At 30.9% G+C, this 18,324-nt stretch overlaps 1 protein-coding gene across 9 annotated transcripts in view; it reads left to right on the top strand.

The window, feature by feature from the left end:
- Positions 1–18,324, top strand: part of LOC143244997 (early estrogen-induced gene 1 protein-like) — a 75,795-nt gene that overhangs the window by 29,262 nt on the left and 28,209 nt on the right. For all 9 annotated transcript variants that reach the window (XM_076490697.1, XM_076490698.1, XM_076490700.1 and 6 more), the window contains 2 exons: positions 5,612–5,861; positions 14,526–14,646. In XM_076490697.1, coding sequence (XP_076346812.1) covers positions 5,716–5,861; positions 14,526–14,646 — 267 coding nt within the window. In that variant the 5' untranslated portion in view covers positions 5,612–5,715. The remainder of the gene's footprint in view (positions 1–5,611; positions 5,862–14,525; positions 14,647–18,324) is intronic.

Below are 18,324 nucleotides of genomic sequence, written 5' to 3'. Positions count from 1 at the left end.
CCCTCTTACAATGGCTGAAACAATTTCAGACAACTTAAATTTTGTTAGTTTTTCTCCATTCCATCATGGATTGCCTTCATAATGTATTCTCCTTCTTCTTTTGACATTGGTCCATGATGATCATTTATCAAGTGTTTTGTGCAAATATAACTTTTTTGTTTCATTAATTTAAAAGCTATAAAACAGCAAAATAAAAGCTTAAATTATTTTTAGCTCAATTACAAAGAAAAGTCTGACTTAAAAGGTGATTAATTTTTTACTTTCTTACATCTCACCATTCTACATTTGAAATTTCTTATTTTTACCAATTTTTGCTAATCATATTCTTTGTTAATATTTTGTATGATACCTTAAGTATAAATACACTAGGTCAACTTCATCACCATGTTTAGCATCTTTAGAAAATGTAATTTACTTTTAGTAAATCCATGTTCATTTTTTTTATTGTAACATATTTCACTAAATTATTTGCAAAGTTTTTGTATCAGCTTAGAAAATTTTCAGGTACAGAAATAAGGCTTAAATGATTTTTAAGATTCAGAGCATTTGTTATTACACCTTTTAAGAATAGGAGTAACATTAGCAAAAAAAACTTTCCAGATCACTTGAACTGTGGCATCCAGTTATGGACATCCAGCTTTCTATTGTTTTGTCAGTGGTGGATGCATTCTGAATATTGAAAATATATCAAAATGTGTCAAAAAAGTAACTTGAGAGAACTGTAGGGATGATTCAGTTGTTTTTAATCAGTGTATTATTCCATAAGTGGCCTGGATGACTGACTACTTGTATTGGTAACATCTCTTTTTATTAAATAAAGTTGAAACATAATTGAATATCAATGATACTTGTATCTTGTTGATTTCACTAACACAGATAACGACCATTACGATTTGAGCGTAATCACTGGGATTTTGGTGTATACATTATGACTATACGCTCATACAGACAAATATTACGACTTGTTGCAACTCCCAAATTATTATATAATATATAGGCCTATACAAGAGTGATAAATTGTTACCCCAGAGCTTGAAATGGGTGTAAAGAAAATTTCTAATGATATACAAATAAATTTTGATAATAAATAAAAGACATAGTCCAAATAGCTACTTGCGATAATCATGTTTGTACTTGAAATAATAAAAAATATTTGTATCTCTGACATCTACCAATAGTTTGAGTGCATGGCTTCTTCATACTGGGTACATGGGGGAATCCATAGTTACGTCATCAGTGCTTGTCAGCCAATCAGTGCTCGCATAGATGGGTATTTCTCATTTTCTAAGCGGCATAGAAACACCAATGTGATCGTTCACAAGATGGAAAAAAAAAAGAGGCCTCGTTCACCAGATTGTCTTGTTTCTGGCAAATCTAAAAGGACTAAAACTGTGAATCAAAAATTTAGGAAAGAGTATAGTGCAAAATATCTGGTCATTGCATCAAACGTTAGTGACAGTCATGTGTTTTGTACAGTCTGTCGCATCGATTTTTTTCTGTGACTCATTGCGAGATAAACGATTGTTTCAAACATACAAAATCAGTATTTCACCAATAAAAGGCTGAGGCAAAGACAAAAACGATGCAGATAATGACATTTATGAGTAAGAATTTAGAATATGAAATACAGTCATAAATGAGCAATCTGTCGCAGTAATAAATAAGTTATAATATATAATAATTAACAGCTTAGAGAGATTGGTTAGGCCTAGTAACTGCAAATGATAAAGAGCTTTGTCTACAATCATTACGCTCAGTCATTTGAAATAGTTGGCATCTTTGCACTAGTAGCATAACTTAAAGAATGAAATACTACAAAAACTTTGTTAGCTGGAAATTCTTAGCAGGATGTATGTCAGATATTAAAGTGAACAATGTTGTGACTCATGAAAATGACTGATACTGTTTTGTAATTACAGAAATCCACATGGATTTTTTTTTTTAGTCAGCTCGGAATGTGTAAAAAACATGGTGGGCTAAGGTTTGAAGTTTATCTGTTGTTGCAACTAAAATGTGACAGTGTTGGAGTTATTCTGAAGTTGTTGTTTTTTTTACAGTCTGGAATGCAAACAGTAGTCATGTGATGTCGTGACATTATTTTGGAAAAGTCTGTTCTTCAACTCTGGGTAACCTATGCATTATTTGACCTATTAAAATGAAAGAGAGATTCACGGTGTTTGGTTCTAATCCTTTATCTCGGGGGTTCCCAACCGGTGGGTCGCGACCCCCTTGGGGGTTGCGAAGCCTTGTTAGAAGTAGCTTGGGATAACATTAATTTTATTTCATCAATTACATTTTCAAGTCGCGAGTGCCAAAAGTTTGGGAACCGTGCTTTATCTAGATAGTTTGTCAGCTATCACTTTAGTATTACCATGAAGATGTTAATATATTTATGATTCAAGTCAATCCCAGTATTTACTGTAGATGTTCAGGTTCAGAAATATTAACATACTTCAAAAGCAGAGAAAAGACAACATTTAAAAGCTGTCTTGTCATCAGCTTATTTGAAGCAACTAATCATTATTTTAATATTTTGCTTGCCTTACTGTTAGTTTCAACATTATCAGGCATTCTGTACAAGCCCTTTTAGATTTAATTAATTTTTTGTTATTTAATTCTTCCATTTTATTTGTCAGTTTTAAACCTTTTGTACTCACGTAAGACCTTTTACTCTATTTTTATAAAAAAAAATGTAAATCTGTTGCTCATCATTTTTTATTCATTATCACAAATTCCATTTCACTAATGATAAATCTTTTCTTGTGATCTCAAAATTGGTTTTACATAAATTAAAACCTTATTTTTATTGATGTTGTTTTCAGGAAGTAACTTAACATCAGATATTATAATGCAATGATCACTTCCCCCAAATGTTTTTCCATTTCAGGTTCAACATTTTGAACCAATTCTTCATTAATAATTAATAATAAATCTAAAATTGTAGCCCCTTTGGTTGGTTCCATGATCACAGGGATCAAAATACTTTACTCCTGCTTTTCCAAGGAATTTAACTTTGCTTGAAGAATTTATTCTTTTCTGTTGACAGCATGGTTCATCCATATTCTTTTAGTTATGACCAGTGAAAGTGAATGTATTGGTTGGATTAAATAGAAAAACAATTAATGAGCGAATGTAATGTTCTTGATAGCTTTCTCCTGAGTGAATGTAATTTTATTTCATTATTTTTATCCATGCATCATTTGCCATAGAAAATCCTTCTAAATCACTTCAGAAATCTCCCTCCCTGACTAATTGACTTACTTTTATTATTTCTTAGCACTTTACAAGGACAAATTATTGAATTAATTTATATTTTCATAAGTTGCATAATCTAATCAGCAAGAGAAAGTAGATGACTATATTCTCACCAATGTTGCTGTTACTGTCTAAACTTTGTATGCTTGTACAAAGAGTCAGAATCATCACTTGTAAACATTTTTATATATATATAAATTTGGGTAAATGTTGTGATAAAAATTGTTAACTTGAAATATTTTTTTCTTACATTTTGTGCCTCTGGTTTTGAATCCAAAATGAATAAATATAGAGGAATGTTGGTAGAAAAATAAAAACACATATTTAATGTATTTTTACCATAAATTTTATACATATTGATTTTTAATGCTTAGCTAGCATTTATATAAATACCTTTTTCTCTATTATAATAATGCATTAAACATTAGTAGACTCATTTAATAAGACATTTATCAGGAAATTTTTTCTTCTAAAATAAAATATGTAATTAGCATGTGATTTTGGTATAACAAAGCAGTATATTTTATACTTCTGCTAAAAACGAAAAAGGGCCTGGAAAAAATGAAACTGTTGTGAAAGTGGGAATTTAGTTTTTGTCACTGAAAATGTACATGTATAAATGATGCAATATGCATGTTACTGTGACTGCTTAGATGTTAGTAAGTATTCAGTTACAAAATTTCACAAGCCATTTGAGTTTGGCTACCAAAAACAAACTTCTGACTAGCTGTTTGAATGTGCATCATCATTATAGCTTACAGTTGATTTATTCAAGGACACAATTATCTCTTTTAATGTTGTAATTTATCATATGTAGTATACGGTGATCTTTAAAATGGATATTGCACCATATACTTATCTTTTTGTGCTTAATTTTATTTAAATAAATTTTACAGAAAGTTTTTCTTAGTCATTAAGGTTATTGTAAAAAAACTTGATCAAACTTATAAGATGAAAACAAAATGACAACACATCATAATTTAAATATTTAGATGTACATGTTTGTACATTTGCAATCTCCTCTATATCAGTAGTTGTATGAATTTTTTTAAAATGAAATATCCATTATAAAAACAATTATGAGGAAGGTGTAATTTAGTTAATTGTGATAAAAAACTTATTCAGAAACAATTTTTTTGAAGTGATGTTTATCTTATGAAATATTTGTTGCTAAGCAAATAAATAGTTCTGTAAAGGTTGTATTGAATGTGTGTCTGTCTGTGTGTGTGCGCGTGTAAAACTGTATTTGTGTTTTTCTTGAATTGTTAACAGTACTTAAGTTTTTTGATTTACAAAGTGAATTATCTCACTCATTATTTTTGTAAATTAGAAATCTTCCATTCTGTGCTAAAATAAAAAATTAAATAAAAATATATATGTAGAATAAATGGGGCAAAAGTTTAGTTGCATTTAATATACAGATAGTATTGTATATAATTTCTATAAAATCTCTCACAGATAAGATAATTTGTAAAAGATAACACCTCCCACTTTTTGTACTTTAGAACTAATGCTTATAAGACAGTGAATCAATAAGTAAAAAGTAATGATTGTATATTGCACGTTAATTACATAGGATAAGAATTCAGTTTAAGGAGTGTCTCTAAAATGTTGGATATTGGAAGTTATATAAATTGTATGCTTTTATTTGTATTTTGTTTTATACACATATTGTGGTTCATTTAAAAATATAAAAAATGGTTATAAACTTTAAAAGTTAAATAAGCAAATGTGACATCATTGAATGTTTTTATTTTCTAAGTATTGTTTCCTTTATGTAACCTAAAATGCAATGTTTGAATATAAGAAAGTGCATTTTCATTATATAAATATATTTGATCATAGCATACAATGAAAATTGGAAGATATGACTGACTAATAGGTTATAAAAAAATTTGTAAAACCTTAGTCCATTTATTTTATTGCTGATTTTCAAAAAAATGTTTTACATTTATGGGGTTTTACTTGCAAGCTTAAGTGAATATTATCTGTCCTGCTAAATTTTCCACTGTTTCATTAAGTATTATGGAAAAAAAATTTTATTTCCTGTTTATTTATAAGTGCAAGTTAAGTACATTTCATTTATCAGTTAAACATATAAGGTCAAAAGACTTGCATAATTAGCTTTACCTGTCAGTTGATCTTGCAAAGATTATTGACAATTCACCTAAGATAGTGTATTGTTTGTGTAATTTTGCATGTTTTAGTATCTGGCTAACTTGGATAAGATAATGTGATGTCATGATTCACTGTTAGCCTTTTTTTAATCTACATTGTTTGTTACAGTATATTTATGTACATTGTACAGGGAACTTGTAATTCTCAAAATTGTATGTATGATGTTTTTCTTTTTCAGTTTTTCTAATGATTGTCAAGGTTTTTAGATAAAATTGGTAGATATTGCCATGCTGGTCATTTTTTGCTGGAAGAAACGTTTCTACCATCTTGCGAGAAAAAGTTATGTCTTTCATGCTAAAAAAGAAGAAATACAAGTTTCAAGTGGACTTCGTCTTGGAAGATCTGACAGCAGTCCCATTTGTGAATGGAATGCTGTTTGCAAAAGTCCGTCTGTTAGATGGAGGCAGTTTTTCTGAAATGTCATCAAGGTAAGTATTTTAGATCAGATATATTTGCACACTGAATGTGCAGGTGATTGTGAAACCAGTGTGGGGGAGTTTAATAGTTTTTAGGGTGAAGTATTTTGTGTGTATGCAGAAGAGATTATAGAAAGTGCAAACCACTGATTTTTTTGAAATGACACTAAGGGCACCATTTTAGGATCCTTTTTACATTGACACTGTCATTTTCACTCATTTCATCAGTAATGACAACAGTTGTAAAAACGTGTTGCATGTAACACCTTGAGGGATTGCTCAAACCTCTCATAATGGAATTATAGTCCTTATCTTCAGAAAGCTCATAACCAGTAGTCAGTAGTGGTAAAATGAAGGGGAATATGATGGCCAGGTGAGATTTAAATTGTATTTGTGAGGCTCAAATGATTTCCAAGTGGTTACACACACCTGAAGTTCAACAGCATTGAAAGGGTGGACATAATAATTAATAATGCCAACATTAAACAACTGCTATAGTGGTACCCCTAATGTCAATGCCAGAAAATATTAGAATGCAGTTCATTGGGATTTCATATGCCTGTATGTTTTGTGGCCTCCTTTAAGACTGTTCCAAATACTTATGCTGACTATAACCATTTTGTATAACACCAAAAGTATTGCACATGCATTTATCAATCTCATTTGTGTGTGTGTGTGTTTGATACAAATTTATCCTTTAAATGAATGATATTGGAATTAAGAGTAATTTATTTTTAAAATAGTTATATATACTATTTTCATTTCCCTGACAGTATTGTTATGTTACACATTATACTTATTTTTATTTGAAAATGTTTATTTCTACTATACTTGTTTTTAGTATCTTGGAGATGTCATAACACTTTTCCTAAATTGTCATCATAATATAAATCGCACATTTATCAGTAATTTTATTGTTGTTGTTTGGATCACTTTGAAAAGTAGACATTATTTGTGTGAAAATGTTTACCCCAATTCTTGTTATTAATATTCAGGCTTGGTTGGGATGAAAAATTTCTAGACATCTAACAAAAGCACCTTGATTAAACAAATTTGAAAAATGTCTTTTTGAAAGAGATTTTTCATGCTATAACTGACTACTGTGTACACTAAAAGTAGAAATTGCAATATTAATAGTTTTGAATCTGCTTTAATGTCCTTCGATATTAGATATAATCGGGGTTTTGCATTTGACCGAAAGTAATGGTATTGTATAATATTGTGAAATATTCTATTTATAATTTGTTTTTAATAATTTGCTTATATATACATGTTATAACCATAAATTGTAAGCCATGAACAATACACATTAAAATTAAACAAACTATGCTGCATATTTTTAAAAGGATCCTAGGTTTTGGAGGTGATTGCAGAAGTAGTACCCACATTGAGGTTAGGATACATAGTCTATCAGTCTTAACCTCTAATTCGCTAGTCTCGCATAAGAAAATTAGAAATTAGGAGAGTGAGATGTGGATGCTCAAGCCCACAATATTCCACATCTATATCATTCTTCATTGCCTGAGGACAGTTGTGGGAGGGTGACTGCTCTCCCAAGTAAAAATAAGGAAAAGATAAATATAAAAAGATGAAAAATAAATAAAAAATGAAAATTAAGGTACTACCATTTGGGGGTAAGTAAGATAAAACTTACCTCTTAAAGTTAGCATTTCTGTCCCCAGTATGGTAGAGGCACTAATTAACATGACCTCAGTAAAGTGATAGTTTACTGTGATTGTCATACTTTTACATGCAGCTCAAGCTGTACATCTGCATAAAGTAGTGCCAGGTTTTTAGATGACCTTATTTTTAAATAAAATGTACATCCAAATGAAGCCAAATGAGTAAATAAAATCATGAGGAAGGACTGCATTAAAAATCCCAACCTCTGATTAATTATATTATAACCATAAATTTTTCAAGCCATAAACAAAACACATTAAAATTAAACAGAATATGCTGCATACCTCTAAAAGGATCCTAGGGAACAAGCTACAACATGGGATTATAAAAATGTATTCTAGATTTTGGAGGTGACTGAAGAAGTAGGACCCACATTGCGGTGGGGATACACAGTCTATCAGTCGTAACCTCAAATCCACTAGTCTCGCATAAGAAAATGAGAAATTAGTGAAATGTGGGTGCTCAACTGTCTGCAGGCAGTGAAGGGTGATACAGATGTGGGAAGGTTACTGCTCTCCCAAGTTAAAATAAGAATAATAATTATATAAATATAAAAGTAAGATAAGAGAGATTTTACTAAAAATTACTTTTAGTTAAAAATAAGATCATTTAAGCACTTGGCACAGTAGACTATCACTTTACTGATGTTGTGTTAATTAATGCCTCTACCATACTAATTTCAAGAGGTAAGTTTTATCTTACTTACCCCTAATGGTAGTATCTTGTTTTCATTTTTTATTTTATTTATTTTTCATCTTTTTATCTTATTCTTATTTTAATTATGGAGAGCAGTCACCTTCCCATAACAGATGTTGGACATTGTGGGCTTGAGAACCCACATTTTGCTCTCCTAATTTCTAAATTTCTAATCTTTTGCAAGACGAGTGAATTGGAGGCTAAGACTGATAGAGGGTGTATCCCCACTGCAATATGGGGTCCTACTTTATCAGTCACCTCCAAAGCATAGGTTACATTTTATAATCCCACATTGTAGTTTGTACATTAGGATCCTTTTAAAGATGTTTTGTTTATGGCCTAAAAATTTATGATTATAGTTAATCAGAGGTTGGGATTTGCTGTTTTTAATGCAGTCCTTCCTCATGATTTTGTTTAGTCACTTGGCTTCATTTGGATGTAATTATTTAATATTAATATATAACACACACACACACACACACACACACAGAGAGAGAGAGAGAGAGAGAGTTATACTTAGATAATATAAATTACATAAAAAGAACCAATTTATGGTTCTTCAGCTCATGACAACAACAAAGCCAATGCTTCTATTTTGACATTGTGTTGAAAATATGTCATTATACGAAATAACTTATTGATATGAAGTTATATTGTGAGTTATGACAAACATCATGGCTGTTGCCAATTTAAAATGAAAGTATAATATACTATCACTCACCTATAAAGATGAAGAGCATGAACCCAATTAATTTACGCATTATATTGTTTTGTTTTTTTTTAACATTCTGATTTTGAAATTTGTTATTGTTTCAGTGACAAGACATTTATAAGCAGAGGGAGACTATAGGGCCTAAAAATTAATCCAAAAATCTTGCCAAATATACTTATATTTAATAGATATTTTAGATTATTTGACCAGTCATGTGACTGGCATGCCAACTTTTTAATGTAGCAGTCCTTTGGACTTGAGGTATGTGATTGTGTTTGAGAACAATACCACACAAATTTTGCTTCAGGTGTTTTTAATTGCTCATAAATATTTCATTATTGCTTGCATACTAAAACATGTTAGAAATCATTCATGCAACTTATTCAGTGATTGTGATGAGTGGTATTTTCGTATCTCAAATAATACACCTGGGCCGTTCCATGTCAAATCATCCAGATTTTGGAACATTTTCCAGGTGACTCCCTCAGAATGTCTTGAAAAAATTCGCATGTCCTCATCTACCTATATAATGAAAAATTGCCAAAGATTAGATCAATATCTGTAATAGTTTCTGATTTACAGCCCTGTAAAATTTTATTTTTTTTTTTTTTTTTGGCAAGTTCATTTTCGGACAACTTGGGCTGCTTAAAGCTGCAAGAGTAGTGGTGGTAGAAGGCTGACATTTGCTACGCTGACTGAATTAATCTCACAGAATTCAGAGATGGTCTCAAACCCAGTTTATCTCTCTTAGAATTTTTATAGTGAGGCTGTAAAATCATCTGAAAACCCAAAATCATGAAAACATTGGTTTATTTAATAACCCATAGCTCTAAGACTTAATATGATACAAAGCTGAATTTTCTTTTCAAATTTCCTATAACATATCAGTTGATAAATCAGCAATTGTTGTAATTAAAAGTCTGTTAGATCTGTAAAAAACTGTAGTTGCATGCAACTTTTTATGATTTAGCTAAATATAGTTTTATTTCAGGTCATAGTTTGACCATGTCACCAGTTATTTAGCCTTTTCAGATTTTTACCATATATTCTTACATCTATGAATATGATCTACAAAAAAAAATCAGGATGGTGTTCAACCTACTTTTTGAGTTATAAATTTTTAAAGTATCCTCTGACCATACATTTTTTTATTTAAAAGAAAATTCAGTTTAGGTGTGTTACTGTGTGCAAATATATCCATATAATTTTGAAAAATACCTGTCAGAATGTTATGAATCCCACTGTAATATTCTAACCAGCTTTTCACAATGTTAATTAATGAAGTTACAAGAAAAAAGAAAGAATTAATTCATTTCTGAACACGTTTATTGGCATAACTAAGATCACATGACAGTGCAAATATATTGTGTATGCAATACAGTTATACAGATGTGGCTGAGTTTAAGATTCATAATATAATAAATACAAAGGTAAATCAGACACAAAAAGCAGTGTTACAACAGGGGATAACTGAGAAAGATTATAGTCACACCAAACTGCAATAATTGTGACAATGAAATGTTTCAAAAACTGCTTTGGCAATAAATTAGTCTTAACAACATCAAATAAATATTACTTTGTTCAGACAGCTTGAATAAATTTCTGAAATTCGAGTTTGATTATGTTGAGATCACTTTGACTTAGAACATTGTGGTGAGCACTACTGCCTTGCACGGTAGGTACACTTATCAGACAAAGAATATGTTGGAAAGGAATCCAGCTTTCATCTTTACATGACCTTGCAGGCCATGAGAACAGTTCGTTTCTTGATTTATTCATAAATGACACCAACACATCGGAATGTTCATCTGATCTATCTTTTATGTTTCCCACATGACATTCATGATCATATATGCATGCCACATATTTTCCTGGCTGATAATTGTCATTGCTCTCATTAGACCCTATTTGAGCTGCTGCAGCATCACTTTCACTGCTACTACCAACAGGTACAACTGTGTACACATCATCTGACAGCCTTCTCATATACAATTTGTTGGTAGAGTGGGGAATAAAGCTATGATGTGACCTAATGCCTGCCACAGTTTTGCATTTTTCATAGCACTCAAGTACATCAAACTTTACACACTTCTGCAGGACTGTTTCCTGATTTACAAGAAAGAACTGAATGCCCTGAATGTGGTCCTTTGCGCAATGGTACATATCTGAGACACTTAAAATTTGATAATTTATTATTTTTCACAACCTTGATTTTTGTGAAGATCATGTTCAGAGATGTAAGAATATATGGTAAAGGCTGAATATAATATTTCAGTGGGATTCATAAATTATTTCAAAATTGTATGGATATATTTGCACACAGTAACACACCTGAATTGAGGGGTTTTTTGTCAAGTAAACAACGTATGGTCAGAGGATATTTTAAAAAATTATAACTCAAAAAGTAGGTTGAACACCATCCTGATTTTTTTTTTTTAGATCATATTCAGAGATGTATGAATATATGGTAAAAATTTGAAAAGGCTGAATAACTGGTGACATGGTCAAACTGTGGCCTGAAGTAGGGCTATTTTTAGCTAAATCATAAAAAGTTGCATGCAACTACATTTTTTTACAGGAGATCTAATTACAACAATTGCTGATTTATCAACTGATATGTTATAGAAAATTTGAAATCAAAATTTAGCTCTATCATATTACATCTTAGAGCTATGGCTTATTAAATAAACCAATGTTTTTTTACGATTTTGGGTTTTCAGGTGATTTTACAGCCTCACTATGAAAATTCTAAGAGAGATACACTTGGTTTGAGACCATTTTTGACTTCTGTGAGATTAATTCAGTCAGTGTAGCAAAGGTCAGCCTTCTACCACCATTACTCTTGCAGCTTTAAGCAGTTAAAGCTGCCCAAATATGAATTTGCCAAAAAGTAACAAGTAATTGCTTGAAGTTTACAGGGCTGTAAATCAGAAACTATTACAGATATTGCTCTAATCTTTGGCAGTTTTTCATTATATGGGTAGATGAGCACATGTGAATTTTTTCAAGCATTCTGTGGTGGTCACCTGCAGCCCCCTGAATGATTTGACATGGAATGACCCACCTGTTTACTACTTTAGCAGTGATGATCCACTACATAGGCATTGTTGTTGAGCATGTCTTAATCCACATTGGGGACAAGAGTCTACTTTTGTGAATCACCATTCATATAAAACTGTGATGACGACTGGTACAAGTGTACACTTGTCCACATTTTAAGATGGGAATTGCAGGTTTACATCAGTTATAAGACAAAAAAAATGTAAACGAGTTGGATGTGAAGGTAGATAATCTTATGAATAAATACAGTATGAATGATACTTTGATATTGTACTAGCAGATTACATTTTGTTATATATTGTGCAGGTGTTCTTTGTAAGTTTTAGGCCTTATGCGTAAAAATTAGATTGATATTTTTGATTGAGTAAGAATAGTTTTGACTTGTCATCTAATTATTTAGTCTGAGATCTTCCTGGACAAAGTTTGTGTCATTAATAGCTTCAGTTTAACATCTGATTTTGGCTGCTTTCTTCAAATGTTCAAAGTGACAGTGGTTAAACTGGTTAATTTTTTTGTCAGACTGTTTTATAGGATAGCTTTTCAGGTTTGGGTGTTATACTAAAGAGGTGTAATTTATTAGTTTACATTAAATAGGGCAAGTGTACAGCCTCTCCCTAAATTTAATGAATGTGCTGCTTTGGTAGTGGATTAACTCCACTTATGCATCCTCATTTAACGTCATTAATTATCTGTAAATATTTTTATTTATTTAGAAAAATAAATTCAGTTTGGCTCATTTTTGTCAAATGCTGATAAACGAGGGTGCATTTTAAGGATGTTTGAGGAATTATTAAATACTGCATAACTTTTATGAAGGTAACATAAACACTTATTTCTGAAAAAAAAAAAAGTCAACTAAGTAAATATTTTTTTTTAACTTTCCTAGTTATTTTATTCACTACATAGTGATACATGGATCTGAAGAAAAACGTTTTTCTTTGGATGACTAAATTCACTCGCTATACTATTTTTGGGAGAGTAAGAACATTCTTTCCATTGTTTTTGTTGTAGTGATTCAACATATTAAAATGTTTTAGAACATTATTGTGATTGTTGGAAATTATTGATGGTGAGAAGCCCAGTTGAAATAAATGTATCTCAGAATGGCTGCTATGGGTATTAACACTTTTACTAATAAAGCAGAGAATGTTTCAACCTTCCTAGGTCATCTTCAGGTTAACATCATCAGGTCTAGATTCATTTTTTGTTTCTGCAAGTCGTTTAGTTCTTTATATTTCGAGTTTTACATGGCATTTAGTAATTTTTTTCCTGTAAATTATGTATAATGTTTGTACACTGGTTAAAATTCTTGTACAGATTTATCTTCACCAAATATGGGATTAGGTTTTCTATTCTGCACTATTGGATGAAATGTCCATTTTTCTATAGATAATTTTTGGTTTAAGTTTCTTAGTTTCGTTAGGATAGTATGAGGGTGTATGGTTAACAATGGCATAATGTAGGTAAGTTCAGGCATAATGGAATTGAATCAAATAACACAGTACACAAATAAACACGAACGACTTACACTTGGATAATCACCATGGTGAAGTAATTGTTGATGAGATTAACCCGAAGGTGACTAAGGAAGGTTGAAACATTGTTCTCTACTTTATTAGTAAGTGTTGATACTCATACCAGCTGTTCTAAAATACAGATTGTTGGAAATGTTTAAGTTTCTTTCATACATCAAAAAAAGTGTACACCAAGCTTTAATTTTAACTGTTGTAAAATATATTTATTATACATGGTAGATTGTTGCTTGTTATAATAGTGTTTTTCAAAGCAAATTTAGTGTTGTGTGGAAGCTTCATTTGATAAAATGAGTGCTGCGTGTGTATGTCTTCATAATTTGGATTTTTTTTTGTTACTGCTATTTTAAATTATTAAACATTGTATTATTTATTTCACCCACTGGCATTTTAATATCAGATTAGGAAGACAGTTAAGATATTGTCATGTGTTAATTTAAGTTTTCATTACATTTTTAGACAACTGATAGTTACTTTATTTGCAGTCATCACAAGTAGTATTATTTAAACATTCTTAAGTAATGTCTTTTCCCATACTTATGTTTTATTTAAAATACATGTTACAGAACTTGAATGGCATTAAATCGATGTTAGCTTAAGAGAGTTTTGGTGACCAAACTTACTGATTTGTTTTAAAAATGAAATTGGATTGTGAGATTATTCAAATTTAAAGATATTCACATAATTTAGTAAAATCTAAATTTAATAGTGGTGATAATAAAGCTTTGAAATGGTTACAGCTGACCCATTTCCTGTGATACAACTTAAACATTTGTAATAGTAGTTTGTCATATAACTTTGCAATATGAAATTAATCAATAAAAGACTAGCATAAAGGTTACAAACAAATATCTTAATGAGGAGAAATATGAGAGAAAGGTATGGGAATTTGAATAAATATTTTGTCTCCTTTTTATTATTTTCTGATGATAGAAAATTGATATTTAAGAATATAATGGATAGATTCTGTAGCGTTATTTGTTTTAATTTCAGGGAAGAGGTAAAAGACCACTGTGTGAAATGGGGAAAACGATTTCGATTCTGCTGTAAGATGAGTGCCAATGTTATAACAGGAATTTTAGATCCCTGCTTATGCAGAATATCAATCAGAATGGTAACTGAGGAATTTTGTCTGTTGTGTGTCTGTATTTATGAATACAAAAGGTTATTTTGTATAACAAGTTAAACTTTTCTCAGGAGTAGAAAAACAAACAAAAAAAAGTACTTAAATTCACGAATCTTAAATAATTTGTTGTTAGATTTAAACTTGTTTTGATTCTTAGTGTTGAAGTATTTCATTGTATATTAAACTGTTCGTAGCTGTTTTGTACAGTACTCACCACATTGATTTAAGGCCTCAGCTTGTGAATCAAATTTTTTTGTGAGGCTTTGTTCATCAGTAGTACTTGCCAAGGATATTAAACAAATTAGGAGGGGAGGAACAACAGTGCCGTGTCCTCTTATATGCTCAAATAAGTTTGTTTGTAGTGCGATTTTGTGATTTGTACAATGGTCATTCTGTACAATGTAACAATTTTACACCTGTATATGTTATATAATAGTGATAGTGAAATTACATTGTTTGACTAGAGCATTGTCACTTTATTTGGCTGAATACATGTAATAGATAAAGGCATGAAGACTTGATGAAAATTATTTTTGGAATTCTTAATGAGAATGAACTTTTAATATTGTTACCACATATTAACTTAGTTTTGTGTGTTAATTTGATTTAAATTTTTAACAGTATCTAGTAATGTGAGATACATAAACTTATCTACTCAATTTGCTCAATTGAGTCTTTTTTCATTTATTTATACTTTTAATTTTACCATCAACAGTGAGTACAAAAAAGTTTTCAACTTGCTTCTTTTTTAATATGAATAATTATGTATCATATTTCAAGTTTTATCTTGTATCTTTACATAAATTTTGTTATAGCATTCTGATTATTTTATCTATCACTGCTGTTGTGTTTTTTACATTTGATTAAGTGCTTTTATCAGTTTTGATCACTGGTGATCACCCAAAGTTCTCTATAGGAACTGGAGGTGAAATATTCTTGGGTGTCAGTGTCAAATTGATGTGGAGCTTTGAAGTTTAAAAAAACAAATATGCTGTGCTTATTGAGTAATAATTATAATGTCCATGTAGGCATCCTTTGGTCTAAAAGCCATGCTGATTGCTGTCTTTTAAAAGTACAACATATAAAAGCTCATGAAAATATTTTAACTTCTTTACAAAATCTACTTGATAATCAGATTAATGTTGTGTTTCTTTGATTGCAAACTGTTTATAATTTACAAGCCAGAATTGTGTTAAATAGCCTATCTCATCCAGTGCCAGTTGTTAGTGGTGTGGGCCAATATGGTTTGAAATGATATATTTACAACTTGCTTATTCAGTTTATGTATATCTCATTCCAACTTAAATCTTTACATACATACATGTACTTATAATTTTATTTATATTATTATTTCTTGTCTTGTGCAATATCTATTCTTAGGATTGGACTAATGTTAATAGCTATAAAACAGTACAAATATCCTAATTTTAGGCAGATGGTCCAGATCTTGATCTTAACAGTGTAGGTAAGCTGGAGGTCTAAGCTTCATAATACTTTTTGTATCATTGCTTTAATAATTGTAGTATGTGGTTTTATGAATTTACACAGTTCAAGTGGTGTGTATTCAGGCATGGATGTAAAATAAATCATTATGTGCAGTTGTAATACTTATGCACAGAACAATGTAGGTATTAAAGCTAGTTGTGTCTAATGTCTAGGTTAGCCTACTCAGCTTTAGGTTTCAGCCATATGTCAATAGTATGTACATGATTATCCCCTCCAGTCCCAAATTAAATTGGAGAATCAGAAACAGAAGCAGTAGAGATGGTAATATGTTGTGCTTATAAAAGTGGTGGTGGTCTTAATAATGAAATTGAATGTTTTATTATTTATTAATGTCCATTTACTTAAAGAGAAAAGAAAATGTAGTAATAAATGGACACCTAAAATTGCTTCAGGAGTGAATTCGTTTTCAATATCCAGAAGTCTGTTTTAAGACACCCAAAAATTTTGTTGATTGTGTATGGGTAGCACTTAATTCTGAGACTGTGATTTGTATAAGTATCCAATGAGAACAATTATTAACTCTTTGAAATATGGAAGATAATTGTGCATTATGAAATACTAGATATCTGTACTTTTATGAAAGTTGGACATCTAAACTTGTTTATCATGAAACCATGACATAAAGTCAAACTGTATAATAAGTATACTCTGTAAGACTACCTGGTCTCAACTTCAGATAGCATATTTTAGTGAGTTCCCTGGAAATTGTCATATATAAAAAAGGAAGTTTATGTATTTCAGAAGATTACAAATAAGGTTTATGAAATAGTAAAACTATACAAAGAAGTACTTTGTTAGTTGGTACATCTTATTAATGAATAAGTTAACTTAAACAAGATAGAGCACAACATTTAGTTTTTACCTTGTGTTAATCTGTTTATCAGAAAATATTAACTTTTTTTAGCATGTGTATGGGTATAAACTGTTATCAGTGCAATTTGTGAAACATCTATGCTTTTATTGTGGAAACAGATTACAATTTCATAGAGATTAAAATAGTCAAATACTGATGTGGGCTAAAATAATACTATACAAATCATACAGTTTGATTACTTTCCACATTTTAATTGCTGCAAGGTTCATCAGTTTAGCTTAGGTTGTATTTTTGGTCTGCTTTGTAATTCCAATAAAAAAATGTACTTTATTCAAAACTGCTAGATATAGAAAGTACCAGGTATGTCATAATCATACACATTTGATATATTTGATTGATTTTGTTAATTTTACCATTGTTAACTCGGAGAACCCCTTGAGGTGGGTTCCTGTACATGGTGAGGGACCTCCCAGAGGAGGTAAACTGAAAGTACAGAACCTTCTCTAGGAGGACCCTTACCATGTACAAGAACCCACCTCAAGGGGTTCTCTGAGTTAACAATGGTGTTTGCTGTGTGTGGCAATTCATGAAGGGGAGGGGAGGATCCTGGTGGTTGAGGAATCCAACTCCAACATGCTACTTTCACCTTGAATTCCTGTAGATGGGCAGCCTTGGGTGGCTTCCCAGGGTCAATTGAGTACCAGTGTTGGATGTTCTCAATGGGTGTTGTGGACACTGTGTCTGATACTGGTGTTTGGGTATAGTGCTCATGAAACTGGCATTGCTGCAATGTCCTTGTAGTGTCCCCATCATAGAGCTCTATGTTGAGTGGTCTAGTTGGCACTGAAATTTAGGGGTTTTATTATGGATACCTCCATTAATGAAAAATAAAAAATTGAAAAACAACAGATTATCAGAAAATGACCATGCATGGACGATTCTGCTGTATAGTCAACATCGCATTCAGATTCTGTATCTTGATTTCTAATTATCCATTCCTTACCTGAGAAATACTTAGTGCAGATATCCTTTTTCATTCAAAAAGTGTTAGAAGGGCTTGCTGGCTTCCCTAAATCAGTAAAGAAGTTGCACTCTGGAAACATTTTGGTGAAAACATCGCCACCACAATATATCAAACTCTTCTTGAAATTGAAGGTCATTAGAGATGTACTCATGGAGGTTATTCCACATGTAACTTTGAATCCTTCCAGAGCAGTTATAGTTTAAGAGGGATTTAAAGAATATTCCTGAAATGAAGATCCTCATTTGTTTCTCCAGCCAAGGCATTTCTGTAGTGTGCTGAATCTCCACTCGCAAAGACGGAATTATGGTGCTTACTATTATTC

Source organism: Tachypleus tridentatus, chromosome 2, assembly GCF_004210375.1.
Source record: "Tachypleus tridentatus isolate NWPU-2018 chromosome 2, ASM421037v1, whole genome shotgun sequence".
In the NCBI taxonomy this organism is placed as follows: Eukaryota; Metazoa; Arthropoda; class Merostomata; order Xiphosura; family Limulidae; genus Tachypleus; species Tachypleus tridentatus.
This window is presented reverse-complemented; position numbering and strand designations above follow the sequence as displayed.